Here is a 19,181-nt window from a genome sequence, read left to right as displayed (position 1 = left end):
CCAGAGGAGGGGTGCCCAGAAAGAAGACCTGAGTGGCAAGAATCTAGATGAAGAGAGAGGCGCGGAAAAGAACTGGACAAGCTGGGAAAAGATAATAATGGGAAGAATTATAGTTTCCTTGATGCCTTTCGTTACTGGTAGTAGCGAAGGAGTAAGAAGTGGCTTAAAAAAATTTTTTTTCACGCAGGCATTTTCTAAAGGCAACCCTGGAGCGCGCAGACCCACACAACCGTGGAAGGCCCGTCTTCCGGTTCTTTGCGCCTGCGCGCTCGCATCATCGAAGGCGGGAGGCCGGGTGGAGGGAAAACCGGGAACCGGAAGTGAAGGCAGATTCCCTTCTTCGTCGCTGTTGCCGCCGCCATACGTCTTTGCCTTGCTCAGGTAAGCTTTGGCCTTCGCCACCATCCGCCTCCATCTGCGTTTCTCTGCGGCCATCCTGTCACACGAGCTCTTGATAGCCCTTGTACAGGCTATGGTCTTGTTGCTGGAGTCTGATTGGGTCGTTAGTTCCATCGCTTGCATCTTTTTCGAGATGAAGAAACTTCGGGGGGGGGGAGGTAGGGAAGCTAGGGGGGCCCAATCCAAGATGGTGGCCCCGGCGCCATTGTGTTTTCTTTGCTTCTCGCTCCTTCGGTGGGACCCTCGATTACTCGAGGCCCCAGTGATATTGAGAGGCGGCGCTAGGCGTCCTCTGGTCCTGGGTATTTGCGGAGGGCGGGGTCTTCTCACTTTCCCGCTTATTGCTGGGTCCGCGGTCCGCGGCGGGAATACGAAGAGGAGCCGGCTTCTAGGCCTACCTGGACGTTTCTCACCTCGATTTGCCCACCGTTATTTGGAGCATTTCCTAAATGTTTACGGCTGGTGTCATTGTGTGTTTTTCGGAAACGAGCCATAGCTGAGGAGTAACGCAACGGTGATGTGATTGATGGAGGAGTGGGTTTTTTCTTCTGGCCGAGCCATTCTCTAGCCCCCACCCTCCTCCGCCACCATCACCGAAGGATTTTTTACGCGCGAGTATGAGGTGCTTGAGGAGTGGGAGACTGGCGTGTTGGGAGACGTGGATGGCAGCCACATGATGTTTCCATTTTGAAGAGTGAGCGCTTTGCGCAATGACGACCGTAAATCTATCACCCTTGACTGATGGCTGCTGTCGACACCTTGAGATTATAGGAAAAGCACAAGGTCTTTCATTGAGGATTTTTCATTTTGTCACTTAACATTCTCTAGTCTTGTAAATTGTTAGTAGTCTGTTTTTTATGTGTCTTTAATTTTTTATCCTTACTCCTGTCCCGGAGCAGGAATTTAGAAGCTGGCCTTGCCTTTCTAGCTTTCCGTTTCTGCTTCTCCGATCCTATCCTTTTGGGAACTTATGTCCTAATCACCACTCCTGGGAAACACACTTTCCCCATTCCGTGTGTTTTGTTTGTCTTGTGTTTTTTTGTTACTTTTTTTCCCCCTTTGTTACTTTTGTTTCCAGGTACATGTGTCAGAGTTTAGGGAAAGGAAGAGTGTGAGGATGGACAGGATAGATGGTGAAGGGTCTGCTCATGACTGATGTCTTCTCCCTGTTTTTTTTTCCCTCCCAGCTCTTCTGTCAGAAACTAGTGTGTTTCTTTTTCTCTTCTGTTCCTCAAGCCCCCACTCTCCTCCTCTTCTCTTCCTTTATTCTGCGCTAACCCATCCGGAGACCCTTCCCCTTCTCCTGCCGGCTCAGTTATGGCGGAGAACGATGTGGACAATGAGCTCTTGGATTATGAAGATGATGAGGTGGAGACGGCAGCTGGGGGAGATGGGGCTGAGGCCCCTGCCAAGAAGGATGTCAAGGGCTCCTATGTCTCCATCCACAGCTCTGGCTTTCGTGACTTCTTGCTCAAGCCAGAGTTGCTCCGGGCCATTGTTGACTGTGGCTTTGAGCATCCATCAGAAGGTAAATTTCCTGTTGGGCATAGAGTACTCATTGGCGCTTTAAGGATACAAGAAAACAGATAATAGCCATGGTCCCTTACAGATTTGTGTATAGGGTAGATCAGGAAATAGGTACCAGAACCTATTTCAGCAGTAAAAGATGTTTATACAGGTTAGTCTGTTCATGATAGTATGTAAGTGCTAGTGATTTCAGAGCAACTTAGAGTGGCTTTTCTCCTTGTCTCCTTGTTTTAAATTTTGTCTTTTAATTGAAAATTTCCAAAGAGGAGCTGGTTGGACCCTTGGACCAAGTCAACTCTGGTCTCTGCAAACCTTTATGGCTGGTCTAAAGATAGCTGGCTTTTGGGTCAAGTACCAAGTTCTTCCCTGGTAGCTCAGATGGTAAAGCATCTGCCTGCAATTTGGGAGACTGGGTTCAATCCCTGAGTCGGGAAAATCCCCTGGAGAAGGAAATGGCAACCCACTCCAGTACTCTTGCCTGGAAAATCCCATGGGCGGAGGAGCTTGGCAGTCTACAGTCCATGGGGTGCAAAGAGTCGGACACGACCGAGCAACTTCACTTTCACCAAGTTCTTCATTTTGCCCAAGGTTGTAGAGTTGTGTCACCCAAAGCATGACAATCTGAGTAGGAGAAGTAGCCTGTGACAGGCACTCAAAAGTCATGGATTGTTACAGATTAAGGAGCACTGGGACAGAGGAGCACCTAAGATGACCGATTGGTAGATGCCCAGAGGGTTGATGGCAGGACTTGGGGCCCTGGAGTTAGAAGAGGCTAATACTAGAAGGAACTGGGAAGGTCTTGATATGTGGGAATCAATTTGATTGAGGGACTTCCCTGGTGGCTCAGACGGTAAAACGTCTGCCTACAGTGCAGGAGACCCGGGTTCGATCCCTGGGTCAGGAAGATCCTCTGGAGAAGGAAATGGCAACCCACTCCAGTATTCTTGCCTGGAAAATCCCATGGACAGAGGAGTGTGGTAGGCTACAGTCCATGGGGTCGCAAAGAGTCGGACACGACTGAGCGACTTCACTTTGATCGAGGGAGCGGAGAGAAAGGGGTATGGAAATTGACAAGAATTACTTAAGAATTGAGTGGTGAGAAATGGGTTTGGCCTGGTGCAAAAATGTGGTGGAGTTCTCTGGAGATTGGAGTCTCATTTACCTTTTCTTTCCTGCTTCTAGTCCAGCATGAGTGCATCCCTCAGGCCATCCTGGGAATGGACGTCCTATGCCAGGCCAAGTCAGGCATGGGAAAGACAGCGGTGTTTGTGCTGGCTACACTGCAGCAACTGGAGCCGGTTACTGGACAGGTACACTTGCAGAGTGCTGCGCAAGCGTCTTGGCCGGTAGTGTTCAGGAAGGGTGTTGCCTCAGCTACAGGATGCTTTCAGAGCTGTGAGTTCTTGCTGCTAAGATGACCTTGATCACTCTTGACTGAGAGCCCTGGGGAATATTCTGTGGTGATTATGGGGTTAATGATTTAGATCTGGAATTGTAGCCACTTGTGGTTTGCTGGGTATGCTTTTGTGACACCCCTGGTGAGGGGATATACTGTCTGTGTCTCCATCTGCTGTCCCTCTCCCAGGTGTCTGTACTGGTGATGTGTCACACTCGGGAGTTGGCTTTTCAGATCAGCAAGGAGTATGAGCGCTTCTCCAAATACATGCCCAGCGTCAAGGTAAGCCAGGGTGAGAGGCTTGGGGGAATGAGGGTGTGGGGAGTTGGAGGCACTGGGGACTTGCTAGATCAGTAGTCTTCACGTCCCATGGGTATTAAATACCTCTACACAAATAAACATGTAGGACATAGTAAGTTCCTGGAACTTAGGTGCGTAAGAGATTTATGTTCCCCTATGAATTATACTTGTTAGAGGTGCCTGCTATATTGTATTGATATGTGTATACATTGTATCAGTATGTATATACACTGTGTCAATATGGGTGTGCATTGTGTAGCTGCTGTATTCAAGGTGTGGTTCCCAGACCTGTGGTTTCAATGTCACTTGGGAGTGGCTGGAAATGTAGATAACGTGGGTTCCACCCCAGACCTATCCAGTATGAACATGCATTCTAACAAGATTCTCAGGTAATTGGAGTTTGAGAAGCATATGTATATATTTGATGTATGTAATTTTTTATTCTCCTTGGGTGAAAAAATATAGTTTTGTTCACATTAAAAATTTCCCCCTTAATTATTATATTTAGAACTAGGAATATTTGAGTAGTAGCCCTAAACTAAAAACAATTTGTTTAAAATAGTAATAGTAGTACTTGCGCTTGGTAAAATGTGTAGTTAATCCAAAAGATCTTATGATGAATTTGTCTTCTCCTGTCTAATCATACTTCACAGAGTACCACTTGTTAACTTTTTTTTTTTTTAACTTGTGATGTTCTGTGAAACCAAGTATTAGGCACTATTTTCTCAATTTGTCTACTTAAAAGCCATTTTGACTTTTCATGTAAGACTGTTTAGCTTGTTTACATCGTTCTTTTTCCCAGAACTTGGGTAAACTATTTGATTTTCTAAATATAGTCAAAGCTCTATGTGTGTGTGTAAAGTATATCTGTGTTCTTACATTGTCAGTTTCGTTAGCATTTACTTTCTGTCCTCTTAGCAAGTAGACTTTCCATAACTTTCCATTGTTATGACTATGAAAACACTTGTTGAGCTCAGTAGAGAGCTAGGATGTAGTTCCACCTCTGTAGGTTTAATTCTTCACCTTGTGGACTCAAAAGAGGATGTTTTTGGTGTCAAGATCAAATATAAATTTGATGAGAGAGTCTGTCCATTTGCTCAATATTATGTTTCAGTGATTTGATAAAGAGATTGAGCTAGTTCTGCAAAATGTCCTACCTCTGGATTTGTCTGGTTACTTTCCTGTGGTGGTGTTTTAACTTGTTTTTCGCTCCCAGTGTTTCCTGTAAACTGAATTCTTTTTCTTTCTTTTTTTTTTTTGCTGTGGCACCTAGCATGTGGGATCTGAGTTCCCCCACCAGGGATCAAACCCATGCCCCCTGCATTGAAAGTGCAATAACTAGACTGCCACGAAGTCCCTAAACTGAAAGTTATGTTTGAAAGCTTAACTGGTTCAAGTTAAAGATTTTTGGCAAGAATTCTCACAGATGATGCTGTGTATCTCCTGTTTTGTTGCAAACCACTTGTCCCACAATTAATGGTTTTAGATTTACTCTAGACTTAGGGTTATGATAGTCTGAATCCCTTGATTGGTCTCCCCCTTTGAAACTAAAAAAGCAGTTTCTGATGCTGTATTAAAGGCTCAACAGCCATTTCCCTAATGGTTTTAAGGTGCAGTAATATGTGTAGCCTAAACAGGGTTTATTCAAAGGAATTAAAAAATCTAGGGTCAGTTAGGAACACTTGATACCTGTGAGCTTTTTTTTGGTACTTGACACTGTTAATTTCTTGCCATCCTCATTTTTACAGAGAAGCCTGGCTTTGGAGTTGGAGAAGGAAAATTGTTAGATTAAGTCAGAAGAACTAAATGCTAGTCCTCAGAGCATGTAGTTTAGGACAGGTCACTTTTGTTTCTTAGCTTCAATGTTTGGGGGATACGATACTTTTAGATTAGGTGATCTAATGTTCCGTTTAGCTCTGAAATGTTCTGAGAATTGGTTTAGAGCAAATTGAAAGGATGGGAACCTTGGGAAGGTTGACCCTTTTCTTCCTTGTGAAATACTGTTCTCTTCTGGGTTGGCAGGTTGCAGTGTTTTTTGGTGGTCTGTCTATCAAGAAGGATGAAGAGGTGCTGAAGAAGAACTGCCCGCATATTGTCGTGGGGACCCCTGGCCGCATCCTAGCCCTGGCTCGAAATAAGAGCCTCAACCTCAAACACATTAAACACTTTATCTTGGATGAATGCGATAAGATGCTTGAACAGCTCGGTAAGTTGTCCCAGTTGGGCTGGGGCTGGTCTAGTGATCTGGGAAGTTGCCTTTTGGAGCCAAATGATGCTTATTTGATACTGGAGCACTTTAGTGCCAGGACGACTCTTAATCTATCACCCATGACTGATGGCTCTGGCTTCCCTGGTCAGTCTCTGTTAGGCTTGTTAAGCTTCCTTGGTGATCAAGGAGAAGGGTATCATGTTCTTTCTTTTTGTGGTAGATGTTTATCTTTGAGAGGAGGGACTTAGCTAATCTTGGATGTTAGTCACTCCACCATTGTGTCCTTTGTAAATCTCTATAGTGGGTGTCATAGGGAAGAAAATGGAGCTGGAAAGAGAGACAGTCTACTCGTTTGGCATCCGCAACTCAGATTATATCATCAGATTATAGCTGAATAAATGTTTCGACTTAAGTTCTGGAATGAATGTGGAGAGTGTGTGTGGGAGTCTGTGTGGTGTGGTGTTCCAGTGTGCCAAGTGCTGTGAAGAAAGGAAGATGTTTTATGAGAACGCAAATTTGGTGAATGAGACTAGGGATGGGCATATACGCAGGGATAAGTCATTCCAAATGATCTTTGGCTATTCTAGATGGCGAGCTATAAAGTGGGCTCCAAGTAGAGATGTCATATTTGCCTGACTGGATAGGACAGTGTGATCCAGAGGAAGCGTGGAATGGACTCTGACAGCTGGAATGTAATAGGTGCGCGATATTGGTAGACAGTTGGAGCTTGGGGAGAGAGGAGTAGGGAGAAGGGCTTTGTAAGGACTTAATCTTTGTGAGCCTTTGCAGTGGGCTTTATCCCCATTTTCTAGTTGTGGGCTTTGGGGTTTCATCTAATTTCTTGTGTGGTTAAAATACACGACTGGAACCTGGTCCATACTCACTGTTCTTCCCGCTGTATTATAACCCTGGACATGATTACATGGCGGTTGGAGAAAATAGAGTAGAGAGAGACCTGAGGCAAATCTTAACCCTGACCCGCAACTCTCGGCTCACCCATTTCCAGCAGTCCTTACCTCATTGATAAGCCTGTCTCTGATCTTCATTTATGATAATATGTCTCTTTTCTACTATAATTTTTTTTTTTCTTTTTCCTGTAGACATGCGTCGGGATGTCCAGGAAATTTTTCGCATGACCCCCCATGAGAAGCAGGTCATGATGTTCAGTGCTACCTTGAGCAAAGAGATTCGTCCAGTCTGCCGCAAGTTCATGCAAGACGTAAATACCCTTCTACCTTCTCTCCCTCCACTCCCCGCCCGCTGCCTTCTCCCCCTCCGCGCCCTCTTCCTCCAGACTCCCTTGTCCTTCAAGCGCCAAGAAGGGGGCACGTGCCCATTTGAAAGTGATGACTCCTTGAAGAGACACACAGAGGCAGAGACAGTTAGTGTTAGGGTCTGCGCGGCGCCAGGGAAACTCCGGAAGACTTGGTCGGGTTAACGTGAGAGCGGGTAGTGTTCGACTTTTTTTTTTTCATCACAGCATTTTTTGAACCTCTTCTCCCTTTTGGGGGAGGGCAGGATTTTTCTGCCCTACCACCCACCCATCGTCTTCTACATACCCCCTACAGCCACGCACCCTCAAGGTGGCATCGAGCATACAGCCGGAGCCTTCTGCTCCCCAAACTCATAACCTCCCGGTGGCAGGAGAGCAAGAGAGGGACAGACAGATGGCAGGGCATGTCCAAAAGAAGAGCAAACAGCACACATGAATCCGCTCCCTCCCCACCTCCAGGGGTGGGGGCCTTTGGCACCTCAATCCCCGAGTCCATACTCCTTCCTACCCGTACCTCCTCGCACCCGTCGGAACCTCGGTTGATGTGAACCAGCAGCGGAGAAGCACCGTGGCGCGGCGGGGGAAATGCGGACGCACCCAGCGGTGGATGGCGGCAGCGGAGGCCGCGGGAAACCTGACCAGGAAGCTGAGGACCAAACCAGCCTCTTTTTCTGTTCCCGGTTTTTTTCCTGAACCCAAGGCGTGCCGTGCTCCCTGGTTTCTTTCCATTTGTGTTGGTGGGGAGGGGTGTTCTGAGTAGGGTGGTAGATTTTTATTTTTTCTTCTTTTTAACTCTTAATATTCAGAGGGATATGGAAAAAGTAAAGTGAGGAGCTGCACTTGGGTATAACCAGGTGGTGGTAGGGTCTGGGCTAGGCAGGCCCTTGTGTAAGCAGTGGAGTGTGTTTTTTCCCTCCCTCCCTGCTGTGCTCCTTCCCGTGGACCATAACTCTTACCTTTAGCTGTATTTGGGGTTCAAGTTAGATTGGAAGGAAGCCATGGAACTTCTCTTTGGAAATCCTTCCTTTGCTAGTCTGCATTCTGAAGTTCAGCTTCTGGTTTTCTCCTATGACACACTTATCCTTTCCCCAAATCTTGTACCCTGGGGTTTTATGTTAACCATGGCTTCCTGGTGACTCAGATGGTAAAGAATCCACCTGCAATGCGGGAGACCTGGGTTGGGAAAATCCCCTGAAGAAGGGAAAAGTTACCCACTCCAGTATTTCTTGCCTGGAGAATCCCCATGGACAGAGGAGCTTAGTGGACTTCAGTCCATGGTGTCACAAAGAGTCGGACATGACTGAGAGACAAAGCACAGCACACAAAGGGAAATTGGGCTTTAGAGTTGACTCTTGTGCCAATTACCCCTTTTTTTTTTTGTAAATGCTGTCTACCTTCCCTTCAAGGGCTGTGTGTGTGTGTTTTCTTTTTAAAGATGACTGAGTAACTCTGCTGCTCTGAATTTGCTTCTTAGCACCACTCATTGTACCTTCCTCGTAACACTAGATGGTTTGATTTTTCGTTCATAGACCAGTCTCATCTAAAACTATTTCCTTGTGGTCCAAGGGCAAGTTGCTACTCATCTTGAGTAATCTTTGCCTCTCTTTTCATGGCATTTTGACCTTAAGTCCATTGAAGCATTCTGATCTTCCACCTTCCTAATGGGGATATGGGAAGACATCTACCTTCCTTATGGAGATATGATTCTCCTAGTTGAGAGAATATGCGAATGGAGCTCTCCCAACTATTAAACCAGCTCTAATGGATTTATTCTGACCTTGAGTCACTGTCGCCATGATTTCCCAGGTGTTTGCTTCATGTTCTCGCTTTGAGAACCACTTCCCTTTGTTTTCTTTCCTCCACCACCTCCGTTTGAGGTAATGGCACCTTGCCATTGGATGGCTGGACTCTGCCCTTTCCTCCCTGCAGAGTTCCTTTCCTATAACTATTTTCAGTTGGGAAATCTTAAAACTCAACTGATAGGAAGGAAATCAGATCTAATGTCCAAAAGACCACATTAAAATGTGGGTATTTTTGGGGGTGGGGCTGGGTTTTCAATCTTCTCTCTTCTCCCCATCCCCCCATGGGGTGTATTGGAGATCAACTTCCTCCACCCCCCCAGGTTTAACCCCCCCACTCTGCCCTCCTCCCGTTCCCCACCCCTTCCCTCCCCCCTCCCCCCCCAGCCAATGGAGATCTTCGTGGATGATGAGACGAAGCTGACGCTGCATGGATTGCAGCAGTACTACGTGAAACTGAAGGACAACGAGAAGAACCGGAAGCTCTTTGACCTTCTGGATGTCCTTGAATTCAACCAGGTCAGTTGTCCAAGGTCCAGTAGGGAGAATGAGTACATCTCCAACTGTTGGCAGAAACCTTTTTATTGAGGAAGCCATGGATGCCATATGAAAGAATGGTGGAAAAATTCTTGTAAATGAGAGAAAGACTTTTAGGGGCTGAACGTGAGCACGATGGGAACTGCTTTTCGGTTCCATGCCTGACACAAAGTAAACCTCAAATTACAAAATCCTTGAGTCTTAAAGTTGGTGAGAGTCCCACAATAATTAGGCATGTTAGGTCTTAACTGTGTTTTGCACTGCTCACCTGGGTAGAAGTGTTTCATTACTTAACCTGTTGTGTGATTTGTTTGCACTAAAAATCATTTTCTATAAGCTCTTACTATGTTTGATGTTTTGGTGAGTGGGAATAATGGTCATGTCTTTCCAGACTTAGGTCAGATTTTTACCATTCTCATGTGGTGGCTTCATTCTTGTCTCCTAATGTATCTGATAGTTTTGGTTACTGTTTTCCATATCTTCTGCAGCATGTTTGTCTGCTCAGGAAAAGTCAGAGTCGAGCAGGAAAGACTTAGTATTTAGAGCAGAAGAGGAAGTATGTGATGGGGACTAAGGAGTTTTTTTAGAAATTACTGAGAACTCCTGCTTGTAATCTTTCTCACACACACCCACATGGACGGACGCACATCCCTCCAATCTCATACACACCACGCACGCACACAGGTGGTGATATTTGTGAAGTCTGTGCAGCGTTGCATTGCCCTGGCCCAGCTCCTGGTGGAGCAGAACTTCCCAGCCATTGCTATCCACCGTGGGATGCCCCAAGAAGAGAGGTGAGTCAGAGACGGGCAAGATGTTTTGTGTCCTTGCGAGCAAAAGGGACCCTTGAGAGAAGAAAATCTCAACACTCTTTCTGATTTCCTTTCTCATAAAGGCTTTCTCGGTATCAGCAGTTTAAAGATTTTCAACGACGGATTCTCGTGGCTACCAACTTGTTTGGCCGAGGCATGGACATCGAGCGGGTGAACATTGCCTTTAACTACGACATGCCTGAGGATTCAGATACCTACCTGCATCGGGTAAGCCCCACACCTGGAAGATAGCCCAGTGTCCTCTCCCACCCCTTGAGTTTCTCTATCTTTCATACCTTGCATTTCTTCCCTCCCTTTGTGTGTCTTCCTTCTGTGGGGCCTGTTGGTCCTATCACATGTCTCTTTCCAGGTGGCCAGAGCAGGCCGGTTTGGCACCAAGGGCTTGGCCATCACATTTGTGTCAGATGAGAATGATGCCAAGATCCTCAATGATGTGCAGGATCGCTTTGAAGTCAATATAAGTGAGCTGCCTGATGAGATAGACATCTCCTCCTACAGTGAGTAATGATCTCATGAAGCTACTTCCCCCAGTCCTTTAGATTCTCTTCATTTGCTTAGTGGGTTTTTTCTTAAAGCCCCTGGTGTATGGTGGCCGCTTGACAAGTTTGTCATCCATATTTCTGCTGCCCCCACCTTGATGCTCATTTGGTATGTTTAGTTGACCTGTGTATGGGGGTCTCTTCTCATCAAATTGTTTCTCTTTCTCTACCCCCAGACCTATCTCTGACCCGCATACCACACAAACATCTGGATGTGTTGGGAGAGGGGTGTTTGTGCCGACCTTGATTTTTTTTTTTTAATTTTTTCCCACGCTCTAGTCGAACTGCTGTATTTTCTTTTCAGTTGAACAGACACGGTAGAGGACTCACCCACCCGTTGTGGAATGTGACAGTTCCTCTTCAGGAGACCGCACCAGGCGTGGGGTGAAGGAGACACTACTGCTACCGACCCCGGGCACCCCGTCCCCCGCCCCGTGACTTCCCCTGGCATCACCACCACTCCTGAACCCCATTTCCCCAATTTGTCGGAAATTTTTTTTTTTTTTTTTTTTAACAAAACTAAAAAACTCATGCGTCTGTGGTGTCTATAAGCATTCCATCCCTTTATTGGATTTGGGGTGAAGTGGTTCTGGGGCATAATCCAGAGTAAATTCCTGTGGGGACTGTGCCCTGCTGGGGGCTGAGGTCAGCGGAAGGTGTTGAATTGGGATGTGAGTGAAAAGACTGCAGAGGCCATGACTTCTCATGACTATCCAGTTTCTAGCCCTTTTGTGGCAGTTTCTTCTGTTTTCTTAGGGCCTGGGAGAGGCTGGGATGTTGCTGATCCAAGGGCTGGGGAGGGTGGCGTGCAGTTTTCAGGGCTGGATGGTGAAGGGGCCACTGATGGAAGGCTTAGGTGACTTCTCCCAGGCTCTCTGTGTCTCCGCATCTGTTCCTTTAGCTTCTGTGTCTTGAGCACCAGGGCCTGGGCTTCCCAGGCCCCCTCTTGCCCTTCCACCAGGGCCTGGTACAGCTCCAGCTGCTGCTCCAGCAGCTCCTCCGCCTGGGCCAGCTCAGCTGTGGGGCGGGGCTGGTGCTCCTGGGAGGGCAGAGCATTAGGGAGAGGTCATCAGCCAGGGCTGAGGGCTGAGGCTCACTGGAAGTCAGGAATTCTACCTCTGCCCCATTAATTTGAGGTCATCTTACTGCAAAGCCAAAGCAGTTTCCTGTCTTGGGCATAGTCCTGGAGTGGGGTGTGGGGTGGTAGTAGTTAGAGATCACAGCCCAGGTGCTGTAACTGGACTTGAATGTGCATTTGGGAAGGGGAGAACTGGCTGTCCCAACCCTCCTGAGAAATAATTAACTGTTAGATGAGGGGAAGTTATTCCGTTCAAGGGCTTTGTGAACTGCAAGGAGGGTGGGATGCAGATAGAGGGTGGGGGCAAGAAGGGTGCTTTAAGGAACTGAGGGTTGGGACTAGGCCACAAGCATGGGGTGGGGGTGAGGGGGCATGTGCTGTGCTGTGGTTAGTCACTCAGTCATCTAGGACTCTGCGACCCCATGAACTGTAGCCCTCCAGGCTCTTCTGTCCATGGGGACTATCCAGGCAAGAATACTGGAGTGGGTTGCCTTGCCCTCCTCCAGGAGATCTTCCCAACCCAGCCATCGAACCCAGGTCTCCTGCAGTGCAGCTGGATTCTTTATCATCTCAGCCACCAGGTCTGCTTTCAGCTGACCTGTGGTGACATGGAGGGGATTCTCTGCCCCCCAGTATAAATTTGCCCTCATGCCCTCCACCTTCCTTGGTGCCACTTACCCTGTAAGGTGACATCTTTCTATTGTGTGTGGAGCTCGTCTCTGCTGTGCTTCTGGGACCCTGGGAGCAGCACCTCCAGGAGCCCTGGAGTATGGGGGCCCAGGATGGCAGGAGGAGGTGACGGCAGCATTGGGAGAGCCAGGCCAGAGGGAGGACCATGGCGGGTGAGGCAGGGAGCTGTCTGAGCCACCCCACAGCCACCAGGAACTGGCTCCCTCCGGGCTGTGGCCTCGCTTCAATGCCTGGCCCTGCCCCTGCCCTGCTCTGTTGCACCCACCCGCCTCCCAACCTGGCCCCAGAGTCCAGGAACTCAGGTTCCCTAGTGTGAAATTGTTCCTGCCAGGCAAAATTTCCTTCAGAACTCTGGTCCCCAGCCTACCGTGTCTTGTGTCAGTAATTCTTAGCACTGTGTGTTTCTTACTCATTCCTCTCAGTTCTGCAAGGGAGAATGAATTACATTACAGGTTGGCAGATGAGGAAATGCTCAGAACTTCATTCAGCACTCACTCATTCAAGTATGGGCTGGGACCTGCTCTGGGTCAGATGTGCTCAAGGCTCCACAGCCTGCTGGAAAAGCCTAGGTCTGCCAGACTTAAAGCTCACCCTTGACCTGGCTCAAGTATTGATTTTCACTTTATTTCCCTTTCCTCTTCTTGCCGGTGACCTTTCTCTTGTCCCTGTTGTGCATTGTACATTGTTGGGGTTTGCCATCTCTGTTAAGTTGGCACCATACACAGGTACTGGTTTCAAGCTTGGTTGAACTGGTGAGCCCTCCCATCAAATCCGCACTAGAACAAAAGTCTTGTCCACTCACTGAGGCTTGTGTATAAATACTGGACTTCCTGCAGTGTATCCTGAAATGTCCTGTTGTGGCTAGAGGGCACAGTCATACCCCTGGCTCACAGAGTGGATGGTTCCAGCTTTGATCTAAGAAAAAGTAGGTCCTCAGAAAAACATGCCCCAGAAAGCAAGGTTGCTGGACAGTGGACAGCTGCAGTTTGCTATTGGGACATCACACTGAATTTGGAGGGAAGATGGCCTCTGCCATAGTGTGGGGGTCAGAGGAGCAGAGAGGGAGACCTTCCTGGAGGTCAGTGATTTTTGAACTTGGGCTGAAGCAACTTTAGATGAAGTCAGAGATCTCTAGGTTCCCCATTAGTTGATAGGTTCCCATTTTTTAGTGGAAAAAGAATGGAGTCCCTGTACAATTTTGGAGGAGACAAGCCTTCCCTCTTGTCTCTCAGTGATAGGGTTATATGTGGGGGCTCATTTTTGAATTGCAATGTGTGCACAGCTTTAAGTTGTACTTGTTGAGACAGAAGAGGCCCAAACTACTGTTGTTACAAAGAAGGGAAGCTAGTACAAGGTTAAACAAGCCACAAGTAACATTTGAAACTAAGCACATTTATAAATTAAAAGCAAGATTAGCAGCTATTAATTGAGAAACTTCTGTAAAACAGTCTAGATGATGCACTAGTAACAAAGTATCCTACCTGAAAATTAGACATTTCTATCATGTGAATTTCTGTTTCAGGTTATGAACTCCAAAATGGACCAATATCTAGTGATTTGCAGTAGGCAGTCCTAAGCCATGAATTATAGTAGAGTCTGGATTTGGCTTTGTCTGGGAGAGCTCAAGAAAAGACTGGTATTTGGATCAGTTCAGATCTATTGGGTGAGCTGTGGATCTCATAGTCATGGAAATGAAGGGATGAAAGTAGATAAATGTAAACCTAGAGTTATGTTACTGTGTATATTTACTGTTGTTATTCCTGAGGGGCTAATAGTCTTTTTCTTTATGTGGTGCTGTTTTATTTATGTCTCATAGTCTTAATCAAATGAGAGGTCTGGCTTGGCCTCTGCAGGAGGGGCCTGTCTTCAGCCAGGGATAGGCAGAGGATTATGGGAGGTGTCTGGCACGAGGTCGAGGGGCTGCTCTGCTGATGCCGCCTTTACTACCGCATCCTGCCCAGTGGATGGGGCAGGCCTGGGGGCACTGACGTGAGTCACGTACCCTTCATGCAAAACTTGGGGAGATGGGTACTTAGGTATATTTAAGTCCACCCACTGCTCTAATGTGAGAAGTTTACTGAGAGGCACTTTTTGTTCCTGTCACAGGTGACCTTCATGGTAACTTTTCAAGAGAACTTTCTCACTTCACTTTTTTTGGCATGTGAATGTCCGGTTGTCCCAGCACCATTTATGTATTCTATCCCTGGGTTCTCTCTCCTGTCCACTGACCTACTTGTGTTTTCTTTCACCAATACCACGTTGTCTTGATTAGCATAGCTTTGTAGGAAGTCTTGACCTCAGGTAGGGTTTTCAAGTGTCCACCGACTTCTATAGTGTGCTGGCTGTTCCAGCTCTCTGGCCTCTCCATATGCATTTTGTCAGTTTGTCAATACAGGCATTCCTTGGAAGTATTATGGGTTTGCAGACCGCTGCAATAAAGTGAATATTGCAATAAAGTGAGTCACATGAATTTTTTGGTTCCTCAATTTGAATATATAAAAGTCATACAATGTGTGCGTGTGTGGGCTCAGTCATTAAGTTGTAACCCCATGGACTACACCCCACCAGGCTCCTCTGTCCATGGACTTTTCCAGGCAAGAATAGTGGAATGGGTTGCCGTTTTCTTCTCCAAGGGATCTTGCCCACCCAGGGATTGAGCTGGTGTCTCCTGCATTTCCTGTATTGACAGGCAGATTCTTTATCTCTGAGCCACTGGGGAAGCCCATATATACTTTATACTGCAGTCTGTTAAGTGTGTAATAGCATTATGTCTAAAAAAACAATGTGCATACCTTAATTAAAAAATAATGCTGTTGGAAAAATGGCGCTGATAGACTTGCTTAACACAGGGTTGTCACAAACCTTTGATTTGTAAAAAATGCCAGTATAATTTATTTTTTATTGAAGTACAGTTGAATTACAATTTTGTATTAATTACTGTACAGCAAAGTGACTGGCTATATATATATATATTTTTCATATTCTTTTCTATTATAGTTTACCATAAGATATTAAGTACAGTTTCCTGTGCTATACAGTAGGATCTTGTTTATCCATTCTATACACACCAGTTTGCATCTGCTAATTCCAAACTCCTAATCCAACCCTCGGCCACCACTCTCACCTGATTCTATTTCTGTTTCATAGGTTCATTTGTGACACATTTTAGATTCCTCATATGGATAATATCATACGGTACCTTTCACCCAGCTTCCCTTAATGTTAACATCTATCAAAACTATGTTGAGACCAAGAAACTAAGAAGTTAAAATTGGTACAATACCATTAGCTAAGCTGTAGACTGGATTTCACCAGTTTTTCCACTAATGTCCTCTTTCTGTTTCAGGATCCAATCCAGGGTACCTTAATGCATTAGGTTGTCATGCCTCCTTAGTCTCCTCTGATCTGTTGAGTTTCTTACTCTTTATCTGTCTTCATGAACATTTTGAGGAGTACCAGACAGAACGTTTGGGGAATATCACTCAGGTTGGGTTTGTCTGATATTTTCTCATGATTAAATTGGGTTTATGGGTTTTAGGGAAGAGCACTGTAGATGTGAAAGGCCTTTCTTATCACATCATATCGAGGGTACATGATATCAACATGATCTTTATCTGCCAAGTTTCTCCACTCAGTAGTAGTTTTTCCCTTTCCATTCTCTATTTTTGGCTTCCCAGATGGCTCAGTGGTAAGGAATCTGACCACCAGCGTGGGAGACACAGGAGATGCAGGTTCGATCCCTAGGTTGGGAAGATCCCCTGGAGAAGGAAATGGCAACCCATTCCAGGGTTCTTACCTGGGAAATCCTGTGGACAGAGGAGCCTGACGGGCTACAGTCCAAAGGGTCACAAAGAACCTGAGTGACTGAGCACACAGCACATTCTGTTGTTTGGAAATGAGTCACCAAGTCCAGCCCACACTCAAGGGGAGGGAAATTAAACTCCATCTCCTGTAATGGGGATTCTCTTTATATATTACTTGATACTCTTCTGTAAGGAAAGTGTGTCCTTTCTCCCTCCCTTTAAAATGTTTTTCAGTCATTTGTGTATTTTAATATGAACTAGAATATTTTAAAAAAATTGTATTTGTTTGGCTGCACCGGTCTTAGTTGTGGCATGCAAACTCTTGGCTGTGGCGTGTGGGGTCTAGTTTCCTGACCAGGTATCAAACCCTGGCCCCCTGCATTGGCAGCATGGAGTTTTAGCCACTGGACCACCAGGGAAGTCCCTGAACTCAGTATTTTTTATTTGGGGTTATAATCCAATATTTATTGTGATTTTGCTGCTGAAATTGTTCCAGCTTTGTTCATAGGGAGCTTTTTCAGGTTGGCTTCTGTGTCCCTTTGACATGCTCAATTATGGGGAATTGCCTTCCTCTCTGACATTACAAGGCATTCCAGGCTCATCTTGTAGTTTTTTCTGTCTTAAGCCTACAATCAGCTATTTTTCTAAAGACCCATGGTTCCTTTTATTGGAGGGTGTTTTAGCCAAAATCTGGGCATTGAGTGCTCATTTCACTTTTCTAAAGAGGACAGAGTTTCCAAGAGCTGCCCGAGCTCAAACAGGCAAACGAGAGGCTATCCTTTCAGCGCCACATAGAGCTTATTTAGTGCAAGCTTTACTACCCAGCACAATGGCCAGTTTTCCACATGTGCCTTCATTCCTTAAAGCTTCTGTTTTTGTTTTTGTTTTTTAGCCTGTAGGGCTGAAACATTAATAATTTAATTTTCTGATGTTTGGAGACTTCCCTGAAAGAAAAATTTTAGGTTTCATTAAGAAGTTCCACTTACAAAAGTAGAGTAGCCAAGAGGAAAAGACGGCAGAGGGAGGAATCAGTTACATTTTTCTTCCATTCCTGCTGCTCTTTCCATGTCCCTGCGCCGGGCAGGGCGGGGGAGGGATGGCTCTTGGACTCTGAGAGAAAAATAATGATATGGAATCACCTTTCCCAAACCCCTTGATTTCTGCTCTGTCTGTGCCCATCCCCTCTCCCAGTCGTTGGCCTTTTCCTTCCTCCAACCTCAGCTACAGCCCAGCCTCTTGCCTGGAGCCTGCTCCTCAGGGAGAAGTGAGCCATTCTTCCCACTGGAGGGCAGAAGAGAAGAAGAGAGGTCAGGTCCTGGGGATGTGGGAGAAGGCGCCGCAAGAATCACACGTGGAGAATGCAGCTGTGGACCAGGGAGGGAAAGGGAGGGTGGGGCCCACTGGGAGATTAGGACCGACATACATGCACTGCCGTATGTAGAGCAGATAGCTAGTGGGAACCTGTCATAAGGCGCAGGGAGCTCAGCTCCGTGCTCTGTGGTGACTCAAAGGGGCCCTGAGAGGGAGGTCCAAGAGGGAGGGGATATATGAATATATACAGCTGATTCTCTTCATTGTACAGCAGAAAGTAACACAACATTGTAAAACGATTATACTCCAATTAAAAAAAAAAAGGTTAGAACCAGAAGGGCTTTCAAATGAGGGTGAAATGTGAGTGACCAGAGGGCAACTGAGGACATTTCCAACATCTCCATTTAGGAGGGAAGGGAGGGCCCTTGGGTACAGGAGCAGAGAGCCTTGCCCAGGTATGGATGAGATTCACCCCCACCCTCACCCATCCTCTGACAATACCTCATCCCACATCACATTGAGGGGCCCTTCAGGCCCAGGTGCTCCACCAGCCAGAGGTATCGCAGGTCTTCTTCAAGGAGGACCCCCACAGCAGCCCAGCTCTTGGCAGGTCTTGTCACCCCCTCCACAGCGGGTCCCCGAGTCCTTAGTTCACCGTCCGTTCCCTTCCTTCCTGCAGCCGGATCAGCACTCTGCCGACAGCTCAGCCTCTCAGAGTGTGATTGCCCTCAGGGTCCTGCTTTGTTAGTGACCATAACCCTGGGTGGAGGGTGCGGCGGGGGTGGATCCAGAGAGAGAGGGCCGAGAGAGGGAGGGGGGTACCCCGACTCTTCCTCCCCAAGCAGTGCCTTCTCCCTCCCCCACCCCAGGACTTTCAAAGGCCGGAGCAAGAGAGACCCGACCCCACACCTTTCTGTAAGAAGTCTGTGCACAAGGGCGCCTACCTCCAATCCCACTGCAGTTTTACTGCCCGCCTGGGGCAGTCCTGGGTGTGCAGAGGACGATCCAGCAGTGCTCTTCCTTCACATATCTGCATGACTCGGTTCCTCACCTGCTTCACTGTGTCTTCTGCTCAGCTGTCACCTCCGTGAGGCCCACCCTGACCACCCTCTTTAAAAGTGCCGCCTCTCCCATTACATTGCATTGTTGTTGACTTTGTATTATTTTTTCTCTGTATCCCCTATCATTTTCGAACATACTGTGCAGATCTCTTTTCCCAAAGAGGACCTCAACAGCACTGCCCCACATGCTCTTTTACAATTGACCTCTCCACCCTCTGTCTACAGCTGAGGGCTAATTCCCCTCTTCTTGAATCAACAGCCTGTAAGCATCAGGAAAGCAAGTGTTTTGACTATTTTGATTAAATAGCCATCAGTCCTAGAGCAAAGCCTGGCACAGAGGCACTCACTCACTATTTGTGAAGGGATGAATAAATGCTGTGACAAGATTCCTTAAAGCTGGGTCTGAGGCTTGGAAGAGGGGAGTTT

General features: G+C 46.9%; 2 protein-coding genes, 1 long non-coding RNA gene and 2 other non-coding genes across 7 annotated transcripts; 3 read left to right on the top strand and 2 right to left on the bottom strand.

The window, feature by feature from the left end:
* The first annotated feature begins 226 nt into the window (after positions 1–226).
* DDX39B (DExD-box helicase 39B) lies at positions 227–11,343 on the top strand. Of its 2 annotated transcripts, none has more exons than XM_025267103.3 (11): positions 227–381; positions 1,587–1,927; positions 3,109–3,236; positions 3,512–3,604; positions 5,645–5,828; positions 6,932–7,050; positions 9,291–9,422; positions 10,125–10,234; positions 10,336–10,480; positions 10,623–10,770; positions 11,117–11,343. In XM_025267103.3, the coding sequence occupies exons 2-11, from the start codon at positions 1,717–1,719 to the stop codon at positions 11,131–11,133; spliced, it is 1,287 nt and encodes a 428-aa protein (XP_025122888.1). In that variant the 5' UTR covers positions 227–381; positions 1,587–1,716; the 3' UTR covers positions 11,134–11,343. The 2 variants fall into 2 exon arrangements, with proteins under 2 accessions (XP_025122888.1, XP_044784407.1); XM_044928472.2 differs by lacking the exon at positions 227–381 and adding an exon at positions 642–1,182.
* LOC112583076 lies at positions 1,068–1,146 on the top strand. Its single transcript, XR_003107431.1, has one exon. It is a non-coding gene; the product is annotated as a small nucleolar RNA SNORD83 (small nucleolar RNA).
* On the top strand, positions 5,887–5,963 carry LOC112583077. Its single transcript, XR_003107432.2, has one exon. It is a non-coding gene; the product is annotated as a small nucleolar RNA SNORD83 (small nucleolar RNA).
* Positions 11,344–11,521: 178 nt separating the features above from the next.
* Positions 11,522–12,727, bottom strand: MCCD1 (mitochondrial coiled-coil domain 1). The gene is made up of 2 exons (XM_025267125.3): positions 12,569–12,727; positions 11,522–11,851 (listed from the first exon to the last, which is right to left on the bottom strand). The coding sequence occupies exons 1-2, from the start codon at positions 12,725–12,727 to the stop codon at positions 11,522–11,524; spliced, it is 489 nt and encodes a 162-aa protein (XP_025122910.3).
* A 2,143-nt stretch (positions 12,728–14,870) lies between these two features.
* Positions 14,871–18,773, bottom strand: LOC123329395. 2 transcript variants are annotated; one of them, XR_006544786.2, is made up of 4 exons: positions 18,639–18,773; positions 17,600–17,664; positions 17,370–17,493; positions 14,871–15,009 (listed from the first exon to the last, which is right to left on the bottom strand). It is a non-coding gene; the product is annotated as an uncharacterized LOC123329395 (long non-coding RNA). The 2 variants fall into 2 exon arrangements; XR_006544781.2 differs by lacking the exon at positions 18,639–18,773 and adding an exon at positions 18,196–18,309.
* Between the last annotated feature and the right edge of the window lie 408 nt (positions 18,774–19,181).

The sequence above is a fragment of the Bubalus bubalis genome, chromosome 2 (assembly GCF_019923935.1).
Source record: "Bubalus bubalis isolate 160015118507 breed Murrah chromosome 2, NDDB_SH_1, whole genome shotgun sequence".
NCBI lineage: Eukaryota > Metazoa > Chordata > Mammalia > Artiodactyla > Bovidae > Bubalus > Bubalus bubalis.
Note: the sequence above shows the minus strand (reverse complement) of the source record. Positions and strands in the feature narration are given on the sequence as shown.